At 47.4% G+C, this 25,508-nt stretch overlaps 2 protein-coding genes and 1 long non-coding RNA gene across 3 annotated transcripts in view; 2 read left to right on the top strand and 1 right to left on the bottom strand.

The window, feature by feature from the left end:
* The window catches only part of CACNG4 (calcium voltage-gated channel auxiliary subunit gamma 4), a 43,079-nt gene extending 33,236 nt beyond the window's left edge, over positions 1–9,843 (top strand). The window contains exons 3-4 of the mRNA XM_032706561.1: positions 4,527–4,667; positions 5,500–9,843. Coding sequence (XP_032562452.1) covers positions 4,527–4,667; positions 5,500–6,038 — 680 coding nt within the window. The 3' untranslated portion in view covers positions 6,039–9,843. The remainder of the gene's footprint in view (positions 1–4,526; positions 4,668–5,499) is intronic.
* Positions 5,375–12,644, bottom strand: LOC116796168. The gene is made up of 6 exons (XR_004360285.1): positions 12,129–12,644; positions 11,377–11,464; positions 11,124–11,291; positions 8,648–8,784; positions 6,581–6,728; positions 5,375–6,090 (listed from the first exon to the last, which is right to left on the bottom strand). It is a non-coding gene; the product is annotated as an uncharacterized LOC116796168 (long non-coding RNA).
* Positions 12,645–14,176: 1,532 nt separating this feature from the next.
* On the top strand, positions 14,177–24,201 carry CACNG1 (calcium voltage-gated channel auxiliary subunit gamma 1). Its single transcript, XM_032706568.1, has 4 exons — positions 14,177–14,438; positions 20,181–20,255; positions 22,332–22,469; positions 23,158–24,201. The coding sequence occupies exons 1-4, from the start codon at positions 14,198–14,200 to the stop codon at positions 23,382–23,384; spliced, it is 681 nt and encodes a 226-aa protein (XP_032562459.1). The 5' UTR covers positions 14,177–14,197; the 3' UTR covers positions 23,385–24,201.
* Positions 24,202–25,508: the final 1,307 nt, after the last annotated feature.

Below are 25,508 nucleotides of genomic sequence, written 5' to 3'. Positions count from 1 at the left end.
CCATTCTCTCGGCTGATGGGAAGTCTTGGAACCCGAGTGTGAAACCTCATGAATCCTGTGAAGCTGGAGTTGGATTCCCCCTCCCCAGAGGACTCCTTGCCTTGTTGTTCCTTCTGAGCAAAAGAGCTGAGCAGCCAAGCTGAAAGCAGTGCCCTTTGCCAGGGAGAGGAACTGCAGCTCACAAGGTGTTGGGAAACCAGGGAGCTGTGAACAACGCTGCTGGCAAGGCAAAAAACACCTCAATTACACTACTAATTACCTGAAACACCATTTAGAGAACCACTCTGCCCTTCTGCTCACTTCTGGGCAACAACTTCTAGTTGCTAAGACAAGAAGAAAAAAAATCTCTGAAAAGTTCACTTGCCCAGAAAACCCAGAGGTTTTTTCCTCTTTGCTCTTGTCGATTCAGATCAGTCACAGCACCCGAGTGACACTATTTCAGAGCTGAGGCAGAGGGTGAGCACAGCTGCATTTATCTTTCATACAAAGCCTTGGAACTAATGTTAAATTGATGCCAAGTCAGCTTTAGGAAACAAACATCATTAGTAAAAGGACTGTAAAAGAAAGGGGAATTAAGTAGCATCTTGATAAAAGTGCATTATGCCTCCTTTATATGGAGAAAAGTGCAAACTGGGAAAAACATCTCCATGGGAAGACATGAGATCGGTAAATTGCTGTAAGTGTGCTTGTGATGGGTGTTTCTAAAAGCTGTTTTCCAAAGTGACTAAGTACAGATCTTAAAAACAAGTTGGTCCAGCCCTTTATGTCTTCTGCAAAATCGGTCTCCAGTGGCTCCCCCGCAGAGCTCCCCCTCTCCTGCACGGAGACAAGGCTTTAACTTTCCTGAGAACTGCAGCTTCCCATGCATACAGTTGATTTAGAGATTATTGAAAGGTTCCATGTCTAAATCCAGAGGAGATGAGCTCATACCTATATGTAATGTGGACCAAATCATTGTCTAAGACAGGAGGATATTTGCATCCTGTTTCAAAGGAGACACGAGAGCTTCCGTCCCGTTTCTGCCCTCTGCAACACCCTTGCAGTCTGCTGGCTCCATCTCATTCTCCACTCTTTCCAGCCATTTCTTGGCACAAGTTTCTCAGAGGGACATGTTGGGGATAATCCTTATTTTATCTGCTTGGTTCAGACACCAACACAGTGTGCATCTCGTGCTCCTGAAAGAGCAGCATGAGGGGTCTCAGCCTGCTCCACAGTCTCCAATTTAATACAGGCTTCAGCGAAATTCAAGCATTCTAATGCCAGCAGTATCAAGCCCTGGTTCAAACCCCTATGGAAATCAGTGAAAAAAATGGCTGATTTTAGGAGACCTTGGTCCAGGACGTGGGTAGGAGCAGTCTGGATTTTGCCCTTCAGTGTTCAAGCTGCTCCCTGCGAAACCAAGCAAACGACAGCACAGCAACGACTGACACGTGCAAAGGAGCTCGAACAAGACCCTTCCTATGGAACCTTCCCTGTGGCAACACACTCCAATCTGTGTGCCTAAAAAAAATCCCCTTCTCCTGGCTGTGCAGAGCCCCAGTGAGTGGCAGATGTACCACAGAGTGCAGTCCCCGGGCTGCCGCCGCATCGCCCAGCAGCACGTGTGTGCTCCGGCTTCCCCCCCTCTCCTGCCTCCCTCCTCTCCCACGTTTTTTTGGGCACACAGAAACCAAGCTGTTCCTATCCAGCAGCACAGAAAGCACATGCACCTCTCCCTTTGCAGGAGGGGGGTTTCAGCCGTTCTCATCCCAGGTAATGTCAGGGCTCTCCTGCTGCAAGAAGGGGCAATGGGCACCCCATTTCAGGGGCATCTCTGCACTTTCATGCCCTTCTTCCCTGAGCGCCACAGCATCCCCTTTTCCAAGCCTCTCAGAGGAGATGAAAAGCCCGAGCAGAGGCCGGGGCTCGCAGCCCGTGGGGAGGAGCAGCGGCTCCACCAAAGAAGGTGTCACCACACATAGCTGTGCACAGCGGCCAATGCAAACAGACAGGACAGTAAACAAGGGGGGGGGAAAAAGCAAGGGAGAAAGCAAAAACCAGATTGCCTTAATGTTTTTTGATGTGCTGTCATTTCATTACCAGTATCAGGAGACATATGTAAATTCTACATGGTACCTATGAGCTTCCTTTGAAATTTCCGAGCTGAAAGTAAACATTGTAGGAAAAAATATACTGGAGAGTTTTACAGGAAGAGAACACTGTGTGTTTTGTTTCTCTTCAGATTAATTACCTACTATGGAAGAATTATCTCTGGAGATTATTGCTACAAGTAGAACAACCCAGCCTTTATATCTGGCATGTCTGGCAAGTTCCTTCCAATGATATCAGTGAAGAATTTTAGGAGAGCTCTTTGATGTAATTGAATTCATTATAAACAGCATGGCCATCAAATATAGGAAATAACATCCAGAAAGAGTAGGCCACAGATTTTGAGCCAGTGCTGCCTTCAGCCAGGGCACTAAGAGGCAGTGATTTGGGGTGCCTTAATGTCCAGCAGCAGAGACTGACTGTGAATCTTTTTCTAATTATTGATTCTAAAAACTGACCCAGAAGGCAAAAGTGCTGTTGCTTTGTACCAGCTGCGTGGGGAGGCAGGCAGGACAGGAGAAGGGGTTCTCACCTCTCAACAGGCTTTGACCAGAGACCTTACAGCCACGTCACTTGGATGTGCCAGTCCTTGCAAGATGCTGCCTGAATAGCAATGCCCCCGCCTGAATGGGGTTCAGATCCCGCCAGAAAATGCCCCCTCTGTGAGGGACACGTGCGGCAATGCTGCCACTTTGGGGAGGGATGGACTTTTCTCGCTGCTGCAGATCAATACAGGCAGGATCTTCCCAGGCAGGGCCTGTCTTCTTGGGTTTGTGTTTGCACTGTCCTCGGGAGGGCTGGGCCGTGGTGGGGGCTCCAGGACTGGACAGAGCACAGGGAGCAAACACCAGCCCTGCCCCTCCGCCGTCGGTGGGAGCTGTGCCACCAGTTACCAGGGGAATGTTCACTGAGTCGGGGATGCCATGGCCATCCACAGTAAAATGAGAGGGCATCAGCTGTAACATCTGGCCATTTCTCCTGGGGAAACGGGCGCCGCTCTCCGTGCGTGTCAGCCAGGGATGGCACCCAGGAGAGGCCGCGGCGCTCACGGCACCGCGGCAGAGGAGATGTCCAGATGGCGTTTTCTCCTCTCCCAGCACTCAACCCTGGGGTGCCCGTGTCCTCCCAGTCTGCTCTGGGGTTTCCATGCCCCTCTGACAGTAAACCCTGACTCCCACTCACCTTGGGCATCCCCACACCCTGGCACCCCTCGCCTTGCCAGGACTCATCTCCGTGCATTCACCTTTCCACAGTTCCCAGCTTTTGGGCGATCCTGTTTTCCACAGCACCTTATCTCCCCTTCTTCAAAAAAGAAAAATCCTCTCTCTACAACAATAATGCAACTCGGTTCCTCACTCTGCCTTTCAGGAACCCCTGCCAGCTTCTACCCCTTTGGTTTTTACAATACAGACATCCCTCTTCTCATGCTTGTTTATTTTTTCTCAGCCCTTTTGTTCCCTCCCTGCCGCTTCCCTGTCGATTGCTGCTCAGTCTGGTTGTGACCCGACTTTGAAAGCTGGCTTGAAGTGGTGTTCTAATATTTTTGTGGGGGATTTTATAGCCCATGCTGGTGAATGGACTGAAGCACACAGAATTTAAAATGACTCTACTTTGCTGTCAGAAAACTAAACACGAACATCTAAGACACACTTGTTAGAATTTCTTCCTTAGAAATCTGAAAGGTTGCGATGTCCTTAATATCCAACAAAAGAAAAAGGGGTTATTAGCTGTGCTTGCTGGCAACATGGATGCTGCTGGCTTCAAAAGCTGTGATTTGCTCACCTTGCACATGTAGCAAGGAACAGATCCGTCTGCTCCAGCCGTCCCAAACCTCGTAGGGTTCATAGCCAGCTCATGAATTTTTCACAGCTGCTCCCTGCGTGATGCTGGGTCTTACTGTCACTTACCTCATGCTTTGCCAGAAATATTCTGCACATGATGGCATCAGATAATGTTGATAAGGCTGAACTTCCTAGGAGAAAGCTCAAAAGATTGAAGCTACTCAGTTGAGAGCCTGGTCACCTACCCGAGGTCTTGGCTCCCAAAATCATGCTCAGAAATGCAGAATCAGTAATAATTCTAGAAAAAGAAAATTAGATATTAGGGAAAATTTCTTCACTGAAAGGATTGTGAAGCATTGGAACAGCTGCCCAGGGAAGTGGTGGAGTCACCATCCCTGGAAGTGTTCAAAAAATGTGTAGATTTGGCACCTGAGGACGTGGTTTAGTGGTGAATATGGTGTAGGTCTGGGTTGACGGTTGGACTTGATGACCTTAAAAGGCTTTTTCGAACCTGAACAGTTCTGTGATTCTATATCATTCTTCTTAATGATTCTCTGAAAAGCCAGGGACTTTTAGACTCTAATCTCCACATTTGCACCCGAGGAGGCTCCTGAAATGATTACTCTCTGTCTTGCTTTTCTCCCCGTCTCCCTCCAGGCATCGTCCGCGCCTCCAGCGTGTTCCCCATCCTAAGCACAATTTTGCTGTTGCTGGGAGGACTCTGTGTCGGAGCAGGAAGGATTTACAACAGCAAAAACAACATTATTCTCAGCGCTGGGATTCTCTTTGTTGCAGCAGGTACGTTCTCCTTAAACTGAGTCCTTAAGAAGCGCCACCTTTTGCAGCTGAAAAAGACTGGAAAAGCTCGTTGGCAATTCTTTCCCTGGCACCCCTTTCCTGGATTGAGGGCATTAACAACATCACACCAGGCAAATTTCTTCAGACACAATTATCTTCTTGAAGCCCTAAAATAAGTATATTCTAGAAAAGCCTTTAGTTTCCCTGAAAAAGGAAGTGAAAATCAGTAACAAGCATGTTTTACACTATTTAAAATGTATTAAACATTAGATGAATCAGGCACCTCTTCCACCTAAGGCCTTTTCCTTATTTTTAATATAGTGGCAGAAAACATTCACCTCAGATAGGTGAGCCTGTTTTTCACCCTAGAAACATCTGAGAGAGTCAGCCCCGTTGTTAATAGCTTTCCCTGAAGCCTGGATTAAACATGCTGCATTTAGATGAAAATTCAGCAAGGTGGAAGAGAACTTATCTTGATCAAGGTGAACAGCCATAGCCCTGAGCTCAAAATGTATTTTTATCATTATTCTGAATGTTAGAATCCCACTAACAATATTAGTGAGCTCCCATATGCTGCTTCTTTCCCGCTGTGGAAATGAAGAGGTGGGGAAAAAATCCGGCTGAATATTTTGGCATCCGTGCGAATGTACCAGACGTGGATCCATTGTTTGTTTTTCAAGAATAAATGGAACCTTGAGACAAATTAAAGAGTCAATAAATGTAATAAATTTCCCGGTCGCAATCTTTGAACCATTCAGGTGCAGAAAGTAACATATCCTGAATTTCAGCTTCCCAGCCACATAACCACTGATTTATGTTTTTCTTTCTCTAGGTCTAAGTAATATCATAGGGATCATTGTCTACATATCAAGCAACGCAGGTGACCCAAGTGACAAGCGAGATGAGGACAAAAAGAACCATTACAACTATGGTTGGTCTTTTTATTTTGGAGCCTTGTCTTTTATTGTGGCCGAAACCATAGGTGTTCTGGCTGTGAACATTTATATCGAGAAGAACAAAGAGCTGAGGTTTAAGACCAAGAGGGAATTCCTTAAGACTTCCTCCAGTTCTCCTTATGCCAGGATGCCAAGCTACAGGTACAGGAGGAGGAGGTCCAGATCCAGCTCTCGATCTACGGAGCCTTCTCCGTCCAGAGACATTTCCCCGGTTGGCATGAAGATAGCGAGCACCATCCCCATGAACGAGATTTCCATGTACACCCTCTCCAGAGAGCCTTTGAAGGTCACGACGGCTGCCAGCTACAACGCAGACCAGGAAGCCAGCTTTCTGCAGGTCCACAACTTCCTTCAGAAGGAATTTAAGGAAGGACTCCACGTCAACATGGTCAACAGGAGGACGACGCCTGTTTGAAGCACCTTCCTCCCTCGCGCTTTTTTTGAAGAAATATCAGAACAGAAGGGATCTGTCATGAGAGAGAAGGAGCAATGTTAAAATACCCTCTCACCTCTTTAATTGTGGCATGTGTTGAGGTAGCAAGTGGAGATCCTCTGGACCAGCATAAAGATGTTACACGCTCGTAGCTTTTTTTGAAGCTATTTGGAGTTTGTTTCTTTCCGTTCTTGGTGTCACGAGACGAAGGCAGTTCATGTCCCTGCACTTTTGTAGTGTGTACACAGTCTTGGAGAAACTGCAAAGGACTGGCCACCAGTGTGTTTTAAAGGATTACAGAAAAATCGTTGTACGACTTTTTTTTTTTTCTAATATTGAGATCCCTTAATACAAACTTGCAAATATAATTTATAATCGAGCCCAAGGATGAATACGAACTACTCATCAAGTGAGCCACTTTCCTTTGACACAGCGTAAACTTTGCCTCTTTCAAAAAAAAAAAAAACAAAAAAACAAAAACAGAAAAAAAAATATTTTTGAAGGCAACACTTTCTAGAACTGACCTGTGCCACTGAAACCGTAGAGCACCCACGTACTGAGCAGCGTGGACTCCCTGATGGGGTGGTGAGGGAGTCCCCCGTTTCTGGGTGTGAGGCATCCCTTGGGGCGATGCAGGTCGAGGAGACGAGGGTTGGGTGCGTCTTGAGACACCTGGACAAGGGAAAAGATTAAAGCAGGTGGGACTTGAGCATATTTGCCAATATCATTTCTTGCCTAACGTTTAGAAAACTTGAATTCCTCATCTCGACGAGCCCTAGTGCCTGATCCGGCGAGGTGCTGAGTGCTGCCTGTCAGGAGCCCCCAGAGACACTCCCAGCGAGGGCGAGGAGCAGAGCTGAGCCGGGGTGGCCGGTTCCCTGCGACTGCATTCCTGATTTCCTTACTGCTTTCACAAGTGCAACACTAACGCTACTGGGAACTGAGATCTCTAAGCAACGTCGGGAAAAAAAACGAGGAGCTAAACTAGCAAACCTTCCTGCAGCGACGGGAGCGGAGCGTCGGCAGAGCAGATGGCAACTTTGTATTTTTTAAAAAAAGAAACCAGAACAAAAAAAAAAAAAATAGTCACCGTTTATGAGATATTTATTAAACTCTTTTTATTATGAATAAGTGCCGCATGGTGCAAGGTATAGTTGCTTTTAGATGGAAATGGTGGTTCGACCTGATTTAATTTATTTTGTAACGATGCATCTACTTACGTGCAGAGAGCCCACTGCAAACTCTATGCATCACGTAAGGAGGGAACTAATTTGTACCCTTTGCTTCTGTATGTTTCTAAAAGAGTCTGAAATATTTTTTTTTTCTTCTTCTTCTTATAAATTCCTGCTTTTATTTTTTACACTTAGGCTTGGATCTCAAAGCTCGAGGGCCTGACTCAAAGGTAATTTAATTTAATAGTACTCATGCTGATTTTAGTGACCACTCGACCAAGCCATATGAGAATGAGGTGCCCGATTCCCCTCAGATGAATTAGATGCAGTGAGAGAGGAGCATCTAATTCCTGGAGATTCCTTTGAATATGCCCACCATCTTTACCCAGAATACTAGAGAAGTGGTGACAAGGGAAAAAAAAATCATGATTTGGAAAGCTTGGCTCACTGATGGTGGGAGATCTCAGCCAAACTGTTAAAGCCTCTTTAGTCTTAATTTATCCCGCGATGGCCGTGACTCTGTGGTGGTTTGGATTCAAGGCTTTCAGCTAGTGGAACCAAGTCCTCCAGGGAAATCCCGGAGAAGCTGCCTTAACATCCCAAAAAGCAAGTTAAACCCCCTCTCCCCCCCCCAGATAAACCCTGCTTAAGCCTCTCTCCTTGCAGGAACCAAGACACAATTCTCAATTCTAAGCTAAAGTCTTCCCCTAGTCGCTGTTGAGCTCTGCTGGGCCCTCAGCCTGGCAGAGCCACATCGTTATTTTGGCAGAGGTGGGTTGGAGCCTTCATCCCTGCTCATTAAGAGTTTCCATTCAGGTTAAAACTCTGCTGGGATCCTTTTATCGAACCTCTGAACTCTGAGAGCTAAAGCGAACGGAGCGATGGGAACGATTTAAAAGTAGAAAATGTTGTGCTACTTTCTGTATCAACACACTATGGAGAAAGATGTTACACAAGCTTTTTAAAAAAAAAAAAAATTCAAACAGAGGCAGACAAGAAAACTTTTTTACCTACTTTTCGGCTAGGACAACATAAAAGAGTTCTAAAATTATTAAAGTTCTTGATGAAAGGTTTTTTTTACAAGAATCTTTATGCTTTCAGACAATAAATTATTTCCTACTTTTTGAGACTTCGTAATATTAAAATACTTTGATTAGCTATGATAGAAGTAGAAGTTTGCAATGAAAAAAACCCAACCTTCTGTCTCATTAGTGTGTCATACTAAGTGCTAATTAATTTACATCTAATTATAGTCGATGTATTTTTCAAGTGCAATTTCCCAGAACTATTTGTTTCCCACTGTGTTAATAAACTAATAGTTAGAACTAAGTCCTCATCCGTGTTTACTGTAATTAAGAATAAAACCATTCCCTTTAAAACCAGGAGTTAGATATAGGCTGTTTCTCTAAACTCATGTACCTTGAACTGGAAGTTGACAGTGTGAGGTTTGCTCCGCGCGTTGGTTTTGTTCTTTTAATCGTCCTTCTCCAGTGAATGTGCTTCAAACCATCTGATTCCAGCCAAAGTCCAAGGTTTTCCTTCAGCCCAGGTCAGACCTGCAGAGGCACGTGAAGTATTTTTAATTTGGAAAGAAAAAAAAGTCTCGCTGAGGGTTTTTGGGGTGTTGCTGTTTGGCAGAGCCTCCTCCCCCAGGGCAGGGCTGCTCTCAGCAGCTCCCCGAGTGTGATGGCCTGTCTCGGTCCGAGCCGGAGCATCTGCTCCTTCTCCAGCAGGCACCTTGGAAAAATGGAGGTGGAGTGGGGATCATGGGATGCTCATGGGATACGGGGTCTGGACAGGGAACAAAGGCACGGAAGTGGAGGTAACAGGGACCAGAGTTTTTGTCCTGTGGGAGGACAGGGGCTGCCATTGAAAACTCACACAGTTGCAGTGCAGTAAATTGTTCAACCAAAGCAAAAAAAAAAAAACTTTTCACTTGACAATCCCAGTAAGAAAAAAAAAAATCCTCAAATAATCAGCCCTTTCCTGTGGAAAACTTTGATTCCAACGAAACTGAAAAATTTGCAGCATTCCTGCCCATGAACAGTCTCGCTCCATGGCTGATCTATCTGAACAGTTAGATTGTGCTCAGACTTTGAAACCACTCAGTGATAGTTTAAAAAAAACCATCTGTTCTTCCACATCTCTCTGGTTTCCCTGGACAGCATCAGAAAAATGAGCCCCATTTCTCAGCAAGGCCTGTAGATATCACAGAACCATATCATTAACGATAATCAGTTTTCTGGTATATAACATACTGTAACAGCAGAACCAAAAAAAAATAAAAAATGCTGTCGGATCAGATTTGATTTTCCAGGAAACAAAGTTTCAGGTGTATCATCAGCTCTCTCTTCCTCGTTTCTCATCCACAGTAGGAGTAAAAAGAGAAATCACTTCAGCTGCCCAGACATCTAACAATAAACTATTTTTCTATTTCCTTTTCTCTCTGTATGGATCACATATCCACAAGGGCTAATATATCACGTCCCTTGAGGCTACATTTCTGTCTGCAGTTCTAAAGTGTTATTTCCACTGTGCTTCAGTTCTACTGGTATAATCACAACCATGTATAATGTACTTAATCCTTACTTTTTAAATAAACCATTTTAAATGTATCTGGTTTTGTGTGGAGAAAGGTATATAGATTTTTAATTTCCAGATTCTCTGAGCTGAGATTTCTGTGTTTATGTTTTCATGTTTCTCTCTGTTTGATTGCAGCTGCTCATGTTACTGGAAGCCAATATATGGGAGGAGATAGAACTATCCTTGTGGTCCCATAGACCACAAAGTCTCCAAGATAAGCTATCCTCACAATATTTCCAGTTAGTTGGGTTGGGAACTAAGAAAGACCTTCTGGTTTCCAGCTTCAGTGCCCATTTTGAGCCTGGTGTGGTGGCCAGAAGCCACTGCAAACCACCATGGAGAAAAACAACACGGTGTCTTCTGAGGTGCTCACCCCGAGCCTGTGGTTTCCTCCAGCTTTTGAGGTTTCACAGGAACTCATCCCTGAGCATCCTCCTTTCCCCTGACCTTGCCTATTTTTCCTGAAGGAAGCCCGACCCCACATGCTGAAGCTCTCACAGCCTTGCTCTGATCACCACCCCAAAATCCCAGCGGGACGAGCGGTGCCAAACATGGGGCAGCAGTTCAGCAGCCTCTCCCTGCTCCCAGACATCCCGAGCCATCCCTGTATATACAGGCAATATTTCTTCTTCAAATCCTTCTTTTAACTTCACCTCCCATCTCCTCAGCCTCCAGACTGTCTCTAAAGATGAAGAGTGCCCGTGTGTCTCCATCCGCCTCTCCCGGCCGTGTGATGGATTGGCACGTCTGGAGGGAGGCAGGGGATTCATCTTTTCAAATGCCTCTGACACACGGCAGAGAAGCCCTTTAAAGCTCGAGCCCAAAGCTGGTTCCCTTGGACTGAAACAAATAAAGGCTTTTCCCACATTGCTGAGCAAGTCCATGGGTGGTGACCCTAGGAGCTGAGGCTGCCCTGCTGTGAACTGGGCTGTATCAAAAAGTGGTGTTTGGGGTGGGGGGAAGCAAAGGCAGAGTCCTTAAAGCTTTGGAAAAAGAGTCCAGCGAGGAGGATGTGGCATTACCTTGGAATGAGAAAAGTAACAGACATGGGCGGTGCTGAAAATAAAAGGGAATGGAGAGGCTCTGCACCTGTCTGCAATCCAGCTCAGCTTACAGCCCTTCCCCAGAGCCAGGGGATCGCTTCCCAGAACGGCACACCCGGCACGGCGGCGGTATTTTGGGAGAAGGGAGCTTGGATCAGTCACACGGGTTGACCAGCCCTGCCTGTGCCCCGTAGGGAAGAGACTGGGCTGCGAACAGCAGGGTGGGGGTCTGTTAAAAAATAAAATACCCAACCAAAACACACACTCACACATTTTGCTGTTGCCTTCAGAGCTGGCAGGATTTCAGCCCCAGAATCAGGGAGCTTTTGGAGGGTGCTGTTGGTGGTGTTCCCGTGTACTGGCCACGCAGAGCCCATGATGATCCCGGTGGTCTCACCCTACTGGGGCAATGCAGGCTGAGGAGCCCAAATATTTTCCTGTTGGAAAAAAGCTGTTTGCTGAACTTGCATTTGAGCTGGGAGCAGACCAGCTACCGGCTCCCCCTCTCTGGGTTATTCTCACCTGGGAAGGGCCTTCTGCAGAACATCATTCTGCCAGCAGGGAACCACAGAATGGGGGCAGTCTGGTTGTGGTAAATACTGAGGCTGGTCTGGAAGAAATACAGAAGACTGCAAGTGCTGGGGAGCAGAGCCAAGCCACCACCTCTGCCAGGGAAAACACAACACACAGTTGGGCTTCAGGCACCTCCTTTGGCATTTTCTCCAGTAGAGAAACAGAATCGTGTCCCTCACTCGCCGCAGCTAAAGTGCAACTAATTACAACCCTTCTGCTTCCCAGCAGGTCCTCATTAATAGTCTGTTTATATTTCATGTGATATTGATTTTTTAAATGTGAATTCTTGCCACCTGACACAGGGAGACTGTGTCCTTTTCTCCTCCAGAAATCCTTTTGCTTCTGTGTTTGTCGGGTGCCCACTTGCCCCATGGAGCCCTCGAAGCGCCAGGCAAGGGGCTTCACCTTCACCTCCACACTAGGACAAAAGTGCCCAGGTTGGGGACAGAGGCTCAGCCCAAGGGCAGAGGAGTCTTTTGGCTCTCACCAAGGTGCTGATCACCAAATACCTGCCGGAAGCCTCCAAAAATACACGGAGCCTATGCTGGGAGGAGGCGACAGCAGCGTCCTCACAATGGGGCTGCATGAGCTCATGTAGCTAACCCACAGAGCCCATGGGGAGCAATAACCCACAAAACACTTTTTTTCCCATGGATTGTCAGCTCTAGGTCGTTTTTTGAGGGATAGGGACAACATCTGACCTCAGCTGCAGCAGTGTGAGCTTTCAGTCCCCAGGGAAGATACTGCTCCTCATGTTGGGGCTCATCGAAGTTCATTCACACTCCCAGCTCCACTCAGCAGGAGAGAAGGATGAATTTTCCCCTTCTGATTTCACTTTAGTTGTTTCCTGGAAATTAGGAAACTCAAAACAAAACCAAATCCATAGAACTTATCCCGACTGAAAGACCTAAATGAGAACAAAAAGCATGATTCTTGCCAACACTGGAAGAGACACAGAGACCAACACCAGTGAAGAAATTAATGAGTTCCCACCCTGCAGTCCTTGTAGGTTGTAATTAGTCTAAAGCAGGATCATTAGCACTTGCTTCCTCAGCAACCAGAACCTCACTTTGTGCCCACATTTGCAAACACATATTCACTTCCCTCTGTTCCACCTGTGGAGTTTGGAGCATCAAGGAAGCGAAGTGGAGATGCAGCTCCCGAGACCGACTGATGTCTAGTGAAATTTAACAAGAGCCTTCTTCAAAGGAAAAGACATCACATCTTTAATGCATTCCTTTGCTGGTTTAAAGCCTGCTCCCTTTAGGCTTTTCCGTTTCATGAGAACTCTTGGTTCTGGTTTAAATGTAATCCTCTCATACCTCTGCCAGCCCCAGCATGGATGTGCCTGTGTTCTCTGGTCCCTGCCTTGCTCCATGTCCCCACTGTCCTCCCTGGTCCCTGTCCCCTTCCTCTCCAATTTTGCACCACACACCTTCAATCCTCCCCCTGGTTCCCACATTCCCATCAGGAATGGGTCACCAGATGCCATCCCGGGTTCAGATATGCCCCCTGCTCCCCAGGGATGTCTGAGTCAGCCCTGTCACACATCAAGCAGAGTAACATTAGGCCCTTTAAGCCATATTTCAATTACAGTTATTTTGGATCAACATTTTTTGGCTTACTCTTTATTTTCCCTCCTTTCCCACACTCTCCTCACACCTCAACTCCTTGCTCCACATTGTCCTCATCAATTTGAGCTGACACCTCTGCACCTTTATTTTGACATCAAACTGGGGTGTTAATAAAGCAGGACTGGAGTAGCTCTGACATTATCTTGACACAATGATATTTGCAGCTTTCCACTGGCATTTTTTTACCCATTCTTTAACATTCAGGTACTGTCACCCTCCTCAGTTTGACATCACAATTGTAATGTCGCCTCCACAGTGGCCTCTGCATTGACATTATCATCAAATTAGCTTTACAATCAGTTGGAGTATCAAAGGGAAGGAGAGAAGCTGGTCCCAGGAATCTGGGCTCAGGGAAGTCACTTCTAGAAGAAGGAAAGGGCATGTCGTGTGGCTGCTGGAGTTACAGTAGGCATTGAGAGGAAGCTGGCTGGTGAGAAAGCAAAGAGTACTCAAGGTTTTGCATTAGAAAAAATAAGAAAGAAAAAAAAAAGGCAAAAAAAGCCCAAGGAAAGACCACAAAAAAAGTCCCCAACTACTCAGAATAGTTCAGGTTAACTAAAAATATTATTACAAAAAATAAACCAGAAATAATTATAATAAAAAGCAATACTAAAATAAACAAGTTGCCTTATTTTGCCATTTTCTGCTGCAGTTCTGGGCTCTGGAGGGACATCCAGCTCCAAGCTCCGTGCAGGGGCCACTGCGAGCCGCAGGCGTGGGCGTGCAGCGCAAGGGCTCCGGGGCTATTAAACTGTTTAGGATCAGCCTGAGCTCAGGCCCGGCACTATTATAAACACAGATATTTTTATAACCTCGCTGAAAAGTTAATGGTCCCATTAATGCCTATTTCTGGGCATGCTGCAAGTCAAGACATCGCAGCCCCTGAGCGGCGGCCGCTGTGCCGAGCGCCCGGCCGTGGGAATCCGAATCCCAAACAATCCGGGCGGGATGGGGCCGAAAGCTGAGCTGTGTGTGAGGAGCCTCCCGGGCACCGGCTGACACAGCCCAGCAGCTGCCTGCGGCCGCCCCGCTCTCCCCGGAGCTGACATTTCCAAACACGCTCAGATGTGCCAGGATTTCGGGAGACCTCTCGAACCGCCCGCCGCGCTCCGCCGGGAGCGCCGCTCCGGAGCGGGATGGACGACAGCAAACCCCTGAAGGTGCGGCTGACATTCTCTGTCATCCTGGTGGGCATCTCGCTGCTCTTCGCAGCCGTAGTGTCGGACCACTGGGCTGTGCTCAGCCCCAAGGTGGAGGAGTTCAACGCCACCTGCGAGGCCGCTCATTTCGGGCTATGGCGGCTCTGCACAAAGCGGATTTACGTGCAGGAGCAAGGCCCCAAGGAGAAGGGCTGCGGGCCCATCAGCCTGCCAGGAGGTACGTGACCACCCACCCGTGCATGGGAGAAAGCACCAGGCACTCAGGCCAGGCTTTGCTTAGGGCATGGCAGAAGGAAAACAGGTTCCATGTCCTGTGGCACTTAGTTCGGGATGGGGCTCGGTCCTTAGTTCGGGATGGGGCTGCACGGGGCTGTTTTGGTGCTACTCTGCAAACACAGCCCATTGCCATCCCTCCTGCTGTGAGTGTGTGCTGGCTTGCCTTGCACATCTGTTTGTGACCATATTTGAGTCTCCTGACAGCAGCGGGGAGAAGGGGAGGAGGATCAGGCACGGTGGAAATCACAAAGGGAAATGGGGATGAAGGGAATTTGGTTGAACCCCAGCCAAGGGCCCTGCAGCACCCAGACACGCTGACAGCAGCGGGCAAGAGAGAGGATTTATGGGCCCACCAAACACAGCTGGATCTGTAGGATTTCCAGATCCACACAATCATGGAGGAACTGCCTGTTCACAGCCGTTCCAACAACAGCCGTTCCTCAGGGCAGGGAGGAACAGGGACCTGCAGCGTGGTTTGCCAACTTCCAGAAAAAAAAAAAGTCATCAACTGAGTTTGAATCAATTTCTCAAGGACTTATGGAGCCTCCTCACCTCTCGCTGGAGGCACCTGCTCCCACACACGTCTCCACCACGGGCACCTCCAGCCCAATCGATGGGGAGGGCAGCGGGCACGGCGGCTTTCCGGGAAGGCTGTTCCATTCCCATGGTTAAAGGAGCTCATTATGTTTTTGCTGATTGCCAAGTCAGCAACATTCACACCGTTTGCACTAATACCCTCCCTCCGTGGCTGAGCCATGCTGCTTTTTCAGAAGGCTTATAGGGGACTGGATGCTTTCCAGCACAGAAATATAACAGGATTGCCTTCGTGTTAGACTCGCTGCTTGAAATGAAATATATGTTAACATATATTTGAAAATTTCCTGTGAAAAATCTTCCTGCCTGGGCTGACTGTATATTCCCTGTATTACTCCAATTCTCTATCTCTTTGGTCCAAATTACGTGTTGGGAAGAGAGGAGCTCAGCCTCAGCGTGTGGATCTGCCTCTAACCAAACTTGGGAGTGTGTCATCCATATGCTTAATGTCTCTCACGAAGGTACTTACGTGCCTAAGAAACACATCCCTCGCTGAGCGCCCTCCCTCGCGCACGGAGAACTCCCACGAAAGGAAAAACAATAGGAATTGGTGCATAAACAGCAAAATTGCACAACTGTGGGGTAAATATAAAGCTCATAAATATCCAGCTGTCTGCACAAAGCAGATTCGCGGGCAGGGCACAGGAAAGCAGCCACTATCTTTGACAGACATCAGCATGTGCTCGCACAGACGTTGAATCACATCCCAGCGCCGCATTCCGCCAGGCACGGAATAACTGGGAACGGTGGAGGGGCTGAGCTGCCCACCCCACACGGGGGCTGGCTCTCCAGCTTTTAAAGATATTCGGGAATTCGGGTGGCATTCCGCGCCGCAGTCACTTTACAAAGGGTGAAATTCGCACCTCAATTATCCCATAAATATCTTTCTCTCTGTTTTCCTCGGGCGAGGAGCGGAGCAGGGGAGGGGGGGCTCGGGCTGCTGAGCGATGCTGCGGCCACACGGCCCGTGTTAGATTGATTTCACACTTCTGGGAAGGGATGTCAGCAGGGAAACACCAGGGTTGGGAAACCTGCAGCAGCGGAGAAAATGTGAATGAACAAACGCGCAGTGAAAGAGCAGATGTGGGCACTCCTTTTCCTGAAAATCATGAGACATAACCAGACATTACTGCCAGGACTGGGAAAGAAGCAGCAGAATTTATCACTGAATTAATAACCATTTACCAGTCGCTCCCTGTGGAGGAAATGGATGGCATGATTAACGTTATTTATTAGGCTTTGAGCTCAGCACAGCGCAGAGTGGGGAGGGTGACTTGGCTCGCAGTCCACAAAGCCGGGCTGTGATTTAGGCAGAGCTTTAAAATTTTACAGCGCCTTTCCGAGGGTGTTGACAAATTGAAAAGGGTTCAGCATCCTGCTGTAACAAATAAAAAGATCAGGCTGTTAAAACCGGGCAAATTCAGATTAATACTGAGACATTTTTAACTGAGGTCGGTGGGCACGGGGGCATTTTATTACCAGCTGTAAACGGAGTTCAGTGTCACTGCCCGTAACTCCAGGTCTGTGCTGTCCTGTAAAGTGGGCTCCTGTGCTCTGGGCAGCAGCAGGGGCTGCTCAACAGCTTAAACAGGTCCTTGTAAATATGGGAACCTGAGTGCAGGCAAAGAGCTCAGCAAATGGGTTCTCAGCAGGGCTGTCTCATTCCTGTGTCCGTACAAGAGGCTCACTCTGTAAGACAGGTGTGAAATTAAACTACTTGGAAATACCATCTCCAAAATTCTGTCTGTGTCAAAGGCCTTGTTGGTCAGGTCAGAGCCCAAGGCCTGACCCCCCTCCCAACCCTCTAACACCTCCTCTAATTGCTGCAGCAGGTCCTGGCTCCCAAACTTAACACAAGTGGAAACCTCACACTAAAATCCAGGATTTTCTAACCATCCATCCTGCCACAAACCCACACATGCTGTGTCCATTTTAGGTACAAGAGCAAAGTGGGCTCCAGCCCCCTCCCAACCTGTCATTCCAATGCTCACAGGGCACAGCTGCCACCTGAAACTCTGCATGGTCCAAACATCTCATTGTCCTTCCACCTTTTCTTCCCCCACAAAGTCTCCAAAATGAGGCTCCCCAAGGTTCAACCACAGTTCAATGGGATTGCACTTCTCCTGCACCCATGAGTGCATCCAGGAGAGGTTGGAGTTGAAAGAGAGATTGGTCCATTTGTCCCTGCACTCATCCAGGAGTGATGGATCTGAAGGGAAGGGAGCAGGAAGGCTGTGAGGGTGGGTGACCTTGCAGGGCAAGGACACTGTGTGATAAACCACATGTTACAACCCTGATGTCCAGGCGGCCACAGAGCCCCTGGACTGTCCCCATCAGCACAGTGGGGTGACATCATGACAGAGATAATGCCTTTGGGGTGTAGAGAAACAAAGATTGTCACAGAGCTTTCATCCATTATCAAACCTAGTGTAAGTCCTGTCCATTATGCAAATGTGGTGTGACACAAATGGGCTTTTCTCTTATTCATGATGGCACCAGAGAGGCATTGCAGTGCCTCAGTTCTCCTCAATAACAGGGAGCCTTGTTGAAATGGATATTCCCAGCTCCACAGAGCATTGGAAGCATCTTAAAACTGGAAACAATACATGTCACCAAAAACAATCTGGTCATACTTTCCCACAATAAACTAATCTTCCAAAAACACCTTCCCTAGAGATAAACCTCTCCTGTGATAACCTCTTTTATCATATCTTGGCAGAGCTTTGCTACAAGCCCCAGGAAGATGCAGCTTCATTTCCTGCAGACAAGTCCATCTCCAAAAGATGGTTTATGAGGATGGAGGGTGGACTGGGCTGGTTTGGTTCACCTGCAATGGACACAGAGCTGTGCTGTGCTCCCCACCATACCATGTCTGGATGGCTTCACCTTGGGCTTTGTACTGCCTGGGGGCTCCTTGGAGTTCAGGCTTTTCAGAGAATTAATTAAAAGCCCAAACCAAACAATCCCAAAAAAAAGTGTCCCAGTTTCATCCCATCTCCTTTCCATTTAGCACAGGAGCCAAATGCTCCCCAGACTGGGATCACCAGGCACAATGCTCAGACTTGGCCACCGCTGAGGCACCGGTAGAGGCACAAAACCACTGCTTTGGGGCTCAGAGTTTGTCATTTCAGTCACAGAGGGCTCAGTTCAAATATATTTCCGCCAGTCGTTTGCAAGGATAATAAAGAACAGGTCAGGAGATGCCAGAGCTAAACATTAACCTCTCCAGCAAGGAGGATGTGCAGATGAAATAAAAGTCAGCTTACAAAATTAAGTAGATAAGAGTGTCTCGAAGGAATCTTCCACTAACAGGCCCAAAAACACTGCTTTGCAATTGCCTTTCTCCTGGGAGAAGGAAAATGAATCCTCCTTGAGTCAGTAACTGCAGCATCTGCCATTTACGTGACAGAAAAAAACCCACAAGAACCAACAGGTAAAATACAGTGCACTGGGATCTTCTGCTGGGGAAATTCATGCTGTAAATGAACACAGGCAGAAACCCAGAGGACTCTCTGGGGGGTCCAGCACCCAGCTTGGCTCAGGCTTCCCCCCACGACCTGTGCTGGAGGAAAGGACCACAACATCCTCACAGACTTTCTCCCAGCTTGTCCTGGGAGCTGGTGCTAACTCCTGATAACCATTATTGAATGGATGAGATGCTGGCATTAACCAAGGCCCCTTGCTTGCCTGTGTTTCATGCAGCCTGGGGTGGTGGGAGCCCACCTTGGGGTGCCAGGGGGGTGCTGGGTGGGTGCTGAGCGTGTTCTCTCCAGCAGTCAGAGCTGGCACTGCTCAGAGCCCCACGGTTGTGCCCTCCCAGCCAAATTCCTGGTGAGCAACTGCTCTCCCAGCTCCACAGCCCTCCAAACCTTCAATTAAACCAGTTATAAATAGCCAGAACACCCTCCACCCCAACCCTGCTGCTGCCAAAGCTCCGAGTCAGCAGGTCCTCAGCAGACCCTTCCCATCCCGCTGAGGCTGCAGGTCTCCTGTGTATCCACTGGCAGCAGTGCCACTGCTCCACTGACCCTCACTGGGCTGGGGAGGAACAAGGACTGTGGCCATGGAGAGACTCAGCCACCAACCTCCCTCCTCCCATATCCCCCTGCCCCACAGTCTTCACCCCTGTTCACTTCATAACCCTCCTGTAACACCCCTGGACTTGGCAGAGTGCTCGTGGGAAGTCCAGAGAAAGGAACTTCATAAAGTCCCCTGTATCCACCTCTGCTGTCTTATCAAACTCAATAGACTGCCCTGATGGGATCAAACCTCAGTGAAGCCTGATTGAACAAGAGCCTCTTTGCCCTTGGTTCATGCAGCCTTCCCTTCCCTGGACAACTGTTTGGGCTTCAGATAGCTTTGGTCTTTTTTTACTGTGCTCTTTTTTTACTGACAGCCAAAAGAAAAAAAAAAAAGGCCCTCAGCATCCCTATTTTAGTAAAACACCACGTGCTTTGCTGCATTGCAGCAGCCTCACCTCTGGGACCCCCATATGGTGATGACATCCCACCCCATGCAGCAACACCCCCCCACTGCCCCACAGGGGTCTGTGAGCTGGGGGAGGGAAGAGCCAGGAGGGAGAAGGTGTATGAGGACACTTCATCCTCCCTTTTTGCACTCCCAGCTCACCACAGGAGGGTGATGCCACTGTGGATGGGCTGGCAGTGGTGAGGGGAGGGGAGCTGAGCTGCCACCTCAGCTGTGGGCACAGCAGGTCTCATCCCCAGGAAACACAGCAACACAGGGAGGTAGAAATGTGTGCTGGCCAAAGACAGAATGGGAAAAATTATCTGTAATTCATATTTTAAACAGATGAGCAATCAGTGTGCAAAGCTCAGGGAGGGAGCAGCCCACAAAAGGTATCAGAGGGGTTTCAGCCTGGCCCGTGCTGAGTTGGTGTCCTGGCATGCCCATGTCCTCATCTGCTCCCAAGGAAATCAGATCCAACTCCAGCTTCTCAGCATCTCCAAGGGTAGCAAGGCTCAAAAACATTGCAAGTTTGATACATCAATAAAAAACTAATTCAGTTTTACTACATTTTGTCAGAGGTTTCCAAGTGCACAAAATTGAATTTCCTTTTCCCTTTCAGACCACAACTGCTCCTACTTCAAGCACTTCACTCCAGGAGAGACCTCAGAGATATTTGAAGTAACCACCCAGAAAGGTAAGAATAATTCCAAAAAAGTATTTTCCTAGTGTTGTATGAAGTGGAGGCCACAAAAGATCAAAGGTAAAGGGGTCCCCAAAATGAAGGTTCAGCCCTGGTTTCACTGAAAGCAGCAGAGGAATTTCTATCAGACACCATCAGCTGGGAAAAATGTGGAAAATGCCCTGCATAAGGTCAAATCCCACCTTCCTGGAAAGAATTATTTTTATATATGATCACACCCATAAACATGATTTTACATAAGTTGTCCCACAAATATATAACAACGTCAATACACAGGAAAACTGCAAAGAGTCTTTTCAGCACAAAAATGACTTTACAACGTTGGCACTATCCGTGACACTCAGCCTTTGCCATGGAAGGGGAAGATATTAATAAATCCTAAATGAATAAATCATACCCCAAGCAGAGTGTTGACCCTGAAAAGAAGTGCAGAGGCTCTCTGAAGACCATTAGGAATTTTATGCTTCATATTGATTTTATATGAGAGTCATGTAAAAAAATGGAGCGATCGATGGACAGAAGGAACAGGGACCCTGCAAAGACACACACGGTGTTCACAGAAAAGTAGTCCTTCACAGACAAATTTCACATTTTTAGTAAGTCCCTGATATAGCCAAATATTTTGAGGGCTCCCCTAACGTGCTCCTCTCTCTTTCTCACCCTCTCATTGAGGACAAACCCCTTTCTAGTTTGCCACACAACACATATACCGTGGAAAATATGAGCCAGTGGTTACATTACATGTGTTAAACAATCTACCTGGCTTCCAGTGGAAATTGTAATGGTGGGAAACCCTGGAAAAAGGGTTTTCTAAAAAAGCAGTTTCCTAAGACAGGAAAGATTGGGAAATTTAAGTGGATAGATGAGCATATATTTGAGCCGCCTGCTTTTGCTCACCTGTACTATCAGATCCAGCCACCTGATCTTAAAAATGCACCCAATGCTTTCACAGCATTGCAGAAAAAATATTAGGAGAACTTCTTTTTCAGAAAAAAACAAACAAACAAACATCAGGAAGAACGTCTTTTCTTTGGGGCAAAAGGAAAAGCTTAAGATTTTACACCAAAACAAACTCTTTCAGGCAGTTCCAGCACGGAGTAAAAAGAAACGTTAAGGAAATGATAATAAAACAGTGGGATGAAAAACAGTGAGAACAAAGAGTGATTTGCTGTTCCCCTTCACAGAAACAGCTCGTTTGGATGGGAGCTAATTAGGAACAGGCAAAAAAACTCTTCATGATTTTGCCTGGGAGATTATTTTTTTAAAATGCCTTGAAAGGCAAATATCATCAGGCACTGTGATGTTCACACATGGTCACATGTGTTAAATATTAAACTAATCTGAAAACGAATACAATATGCAAATGAAGGCCCGAATTATTCAATTAGCTATTCTCCCCCTCCATTCGGGCACTGAAGGTGTCTGGAGCTGGGGGAAGTGTCCAGAGCGTGGCTTTGCTGGCTTAGCAAAAACCAGGACTTTTTGGGAGGGTTTAATCCCATGCCCTGAAGAAGCTGGGTTTTCACAGAGCTGGAAATCATCTTAAAGGGGAAAAAGAGTGAAAATGTGCTGTTCAAACACTTCCCCCCTTCGGATGCTCACGGAGCACTGTCTGTCTGTGCATCAGTTCACGGGGCCTCACCAGGGCTCTGCAGGGGAATACAAATAGCAGAGAGCTGCCAATTTACTGTGAGAGCAGAGTGTGGGGTGATGGAAGGAGCCACAGAGCCCAGTGAGGCTTTAACAGTAACATCCACGTGGCAGAGCCCAAACAGCTCCAGCCCAGCACTCCACCATCCCCATCCAGGTGGGCTGATGAGCAAAAGTGCCCTGTGCTCCCTCAGCAAGTGTTCAGAAGGTGTTTCCCCCTCCTACTCTGATTGTATACCCTTCACATTCAAAAGATACCTGGCCAGTACTCACCCCTGTTTTTACTTGAGGGGAATAATCCACCAGAGCCACCTCACCACCTCGTGTTGTTCAGAGTGACCTACCACAATGTCACCACAGCTGATGGCTCAAAATGTGCACACTGTGTCACTTTTGGTGGTTTTTTTTTCCCTTTGGCAGAATACAGCATTTCAGCTGCAGCCATTGCCATCTTCAGCGTTGGCTTCGCGATCATCGGCACGATCTGTGTCCTCTTGTCCTTCAGGAAGAAGAGGGACTATCTGCTGAAACCAGCATCCATGTTCTATACCTTTGCAGGTACAGGGTGGGCGCTCCCATCCTTGCACTTGGGTCATGGGACAACATAGGGAAACTTAAGATGGATCCTGGGGGGATGGAGAGACTTCTAAAAATGCCCTGAAAATGGCATTTCCTTCCCAATCCCTGTGTGGTATGAGAACATCCTGCTCAGCAAGCATTGCCCAGTCTGTTTTCTCCAACTCTCTTTAAAAGGGATATTTCTACCACAATCACTGCCAACCCCAGTCTGAACCAGGGATATACAATATTCAATCTCATTTGCTAAGCCTCAAACCAAAGAAATGGCTGATCCAGGCCCAAAACACATGGCTGTGCCCTGAACACACGAAGACTTGTGTTTTCACATGAGCCAGGAATACCTTGACATGCCACAATCAGGGAAAGACAGAGGTGCAAATTGTCACCTCAATAAAAATCTTACTCAACCTCTGGAAAAGCTCCCCAGGGAATGCAATTATTCCTCCTCCACTTTGAGTTTCCCATTCAAGATCACACTCACCAAGCCACCAGCTGACCTGGGTTAGAGCAGAGCTCTCAGCAGTTCTGAGCACTGGTTCCTCCCAACACAGTGACTCACCTGTGACTCTCACTGCAGCTCCTGCATGGAAACGACACATGAGGCGGTTAATTAGGGATGAAAAACTGACAGCTGGTTACTCAACCCACTGCTCCTCTCTCCCTTCAGGTCTCTGCATCATCATCTCCGTGGAGGTGATGAGGCAGTCGGTGAAGAGGATGATCGACAGCGAGGAGACCGTGTGGATCGAGTACAGCTACTCCTGGTCCTTCGCCTGCGCCTGCGCCGCCTTCGTCCTGCTCTTCGTCTGCGGCATCGCCCTCCTCCTCATCGCCCTGCCCCGCTTCCCCCAGAACCCCTGGGAGACCTGCATGGATGCAGAGCCCGAGCACTGATGCTCCCAGCACGAGGAAAAAAAAAAATATCCAGAAAGTGCTCTGAAAAGATTTGTATTTTTTAAAATGTCTGGGTCCCACTCTGCAATGTGCTCTCCATCAAGTGAGTCATTACTGAACCAAGGCATGTTCGATTGTAATTATTGCTTTCCTTTTCTTTTCCTCTCATTTTATCCTTTTTTTCCCTCTTTTTCTTTTTTTCTCTCTCTTTTTTTTTCTTTTTTCTTTTTTCTTTTTTCTTTTTTCTTTTTTTTTTATTTTTTTGAAGGAAGCAGAAAGAGCACTCAGCACCATCCTGGGTGTGGGTGAATGGCACTGCTCTGTGCCAGTTTGGGGTGCCCTGTGCTGATGTAGCTGAGACAGCTCAGGCCACAGAGAACACAGCTTTGCTAGGGAGATATTTGGTGTGGTTGGGTGCAGATCTGTGAAGGATATCAGGCTTTTATACATTACTTGGTCAGAGAGAGACACTGAGAAACTCTGGCTCCATGAGGAGTCTGTGTCCCCATTTGTGCCGTGCTCCTCTCCCTCCCTAAGAAGGGTTAGTTCATCACTCTGGAGTAAGCTGGAGATCCTTATGCTCTTCTATTACACTGTTAAAATTCAAAATGAAATCAAAACAGAACTTTTGAGTAGCATTAGGACAAAAATTTCCCCTCCAAATTTACACCCTGCAGTTCCATTCTTTTGAATCAAGCATAAAATCCCACAAGATAAAGAGGTTTTTTTGTTCTGCTTAAACTTCAGCGGCAAAGCCAAGAAGTATTAAACATTAAGAGTGATATTTTCCTTTAATAAAAAGCATAATCTTCCAGTAGCATGATTTTCTGGAAAATTATTTTGATGGATGAATCACTTGGCCCATCAAATTCTGCCAGGTCCAGAACGACACTGTAATTCTGGGTGGTGTTTGCACGGGGCTCTCATTAGTTCCCCCTGAATGGGCTTTTTAACAATACCCTGCTTTGCTCACTGTATCTAAAACTACATTTCAGGAAAAATCCTTTAAAGCAGCTGCCAAGATGGAAAGGACTTTGCCTGGAACACCCAGGAGAGTCAGGCCTGGAAGCACCTCACTAGTGCATCGAGTTGATGCTGCTCAAAGCAGCTCAGACCCGAGGCAGTGCTGGGGGATGCTGAGGGGGCTCGTTTGCTGCTGAGCCCCTGCAGGGCTCTGCCACAGCTGCCTGAAGCACTGGGAGAACTGGGGGGGCCCCCAGCCTGGCCACCTGCAGCACTGGGGGTCCCCCAGCCCCACACACTCACCCAGCCCCTCCAGCCAAGCCCTTTTCACCATCATGGTCCCTCAGCACCAGTCGTCTTTCTTTTTTTCTTTTTTTCTTTTTTTTCTTTTTCTCCCTTTACAGTTCAATTTTCAGAATCTGCTCAGCATTTTCTCCCCCAGGTAGGAAAAAGTATGAGGTTTACAGTGGACATTTTTCACCCCGTAATTTAAAAATCAGGAGGAAAGGGAACTAAATGTCCTTCCCTCCACGTCCAGCTGTCCCCAATCCTAAAGAAAAACAGAATTCATAACAGAAAATCTCTGATCAAGTTGAAGAGATCTGAAATCATGACATGTTCAAGCATTTGGAGAAATTCCTCAGCAATTAAATGCTGGCCTGAGGGGCCCCACCACCAGCCAGCCCCCATTGGGGTGCACTGAGCCCCAGCAGCCCCAGCCAGACTCAGGCTTGTCTCCATCTCCCCATCAGCAGCGTGGCAGCGAGAACAGAAGCCTTTTGTGAAGTTGCATTAATGTTTTTCAAGCTCTTTGAAGTTGAAAAGCACTACAAATAACACATATATTATGAAGTTTTGGGATGAAGCATTCACTGGTGCTCAGATGTGAGTGTGAGCTGAGGAGCTCTGCCTGTCTCTCATTATGAGAGACAACTGCAAGTCTTCAAGTTGTCACAGAGCCACTCTGAAATGCTAAATGGTTTTGAAATCTTATTTTTGGGTACAGAGCTGACATTCTTCATTTGCATTTTCATTGTTCAGGAAAACAGAGGCTAGTTTCTAGGGAGATCCTTTACGTGCAACAACAGAAAGGAAAGTAGTTGGTGTGACCCTGAGGTGGCTGACCCCGGGTTGGGACATCCCAACCTACACAAGGCAGGT

This window comes from Chiroxiphia lanceolata, chromosome 19 (genome assembly GCF_009829145.1).
Source record: "Chiroxiphia lanceolata isolate bChiLan1 chromosome 19, bChiLan1.pri, whole genome shotgun sequence".
In the NCBI taxonomy this organism is placed as follows: Eukaryota; Metazoa; Chordata; class Aves; order Passeriformes; family Pipridae; genus Chiroxiphia; species Chiroxiphia lanceolata.
The sequence above is the reverse complement of the archived record's forward strand: the minus strand, read 5'-3'. Positions and strand labels throughout refer to the sequence as shown.

What these genes read in the sequence shown, in the direction of transcription:
- CACNG1 (XM_032706568.1), top strand. Translation starts at nt 14,198, where the DNA reads ATGGACGACAGCAAACCCCTGAAGGTGCGGCTGACATTCTCTGTCATC. An exon ending in GCCCATCAGCCTGCCAGGAG is followed by an intron (nt 14,439 to 20,180) that starts GTACGTGACCAC and finishes TTTCCCTTTCAG; the next exon opens with ACCACAACTGCTCCTACTTC. An exon ending in CATGTTCTATACCTTTGCAG is followed by an intron (nt 22,470 to 23,157) that starts GTACAGGGTGGG and finishes CTCTCCCTTCAG; the next exon opens with GTCTCTGCATCATCATCTCC.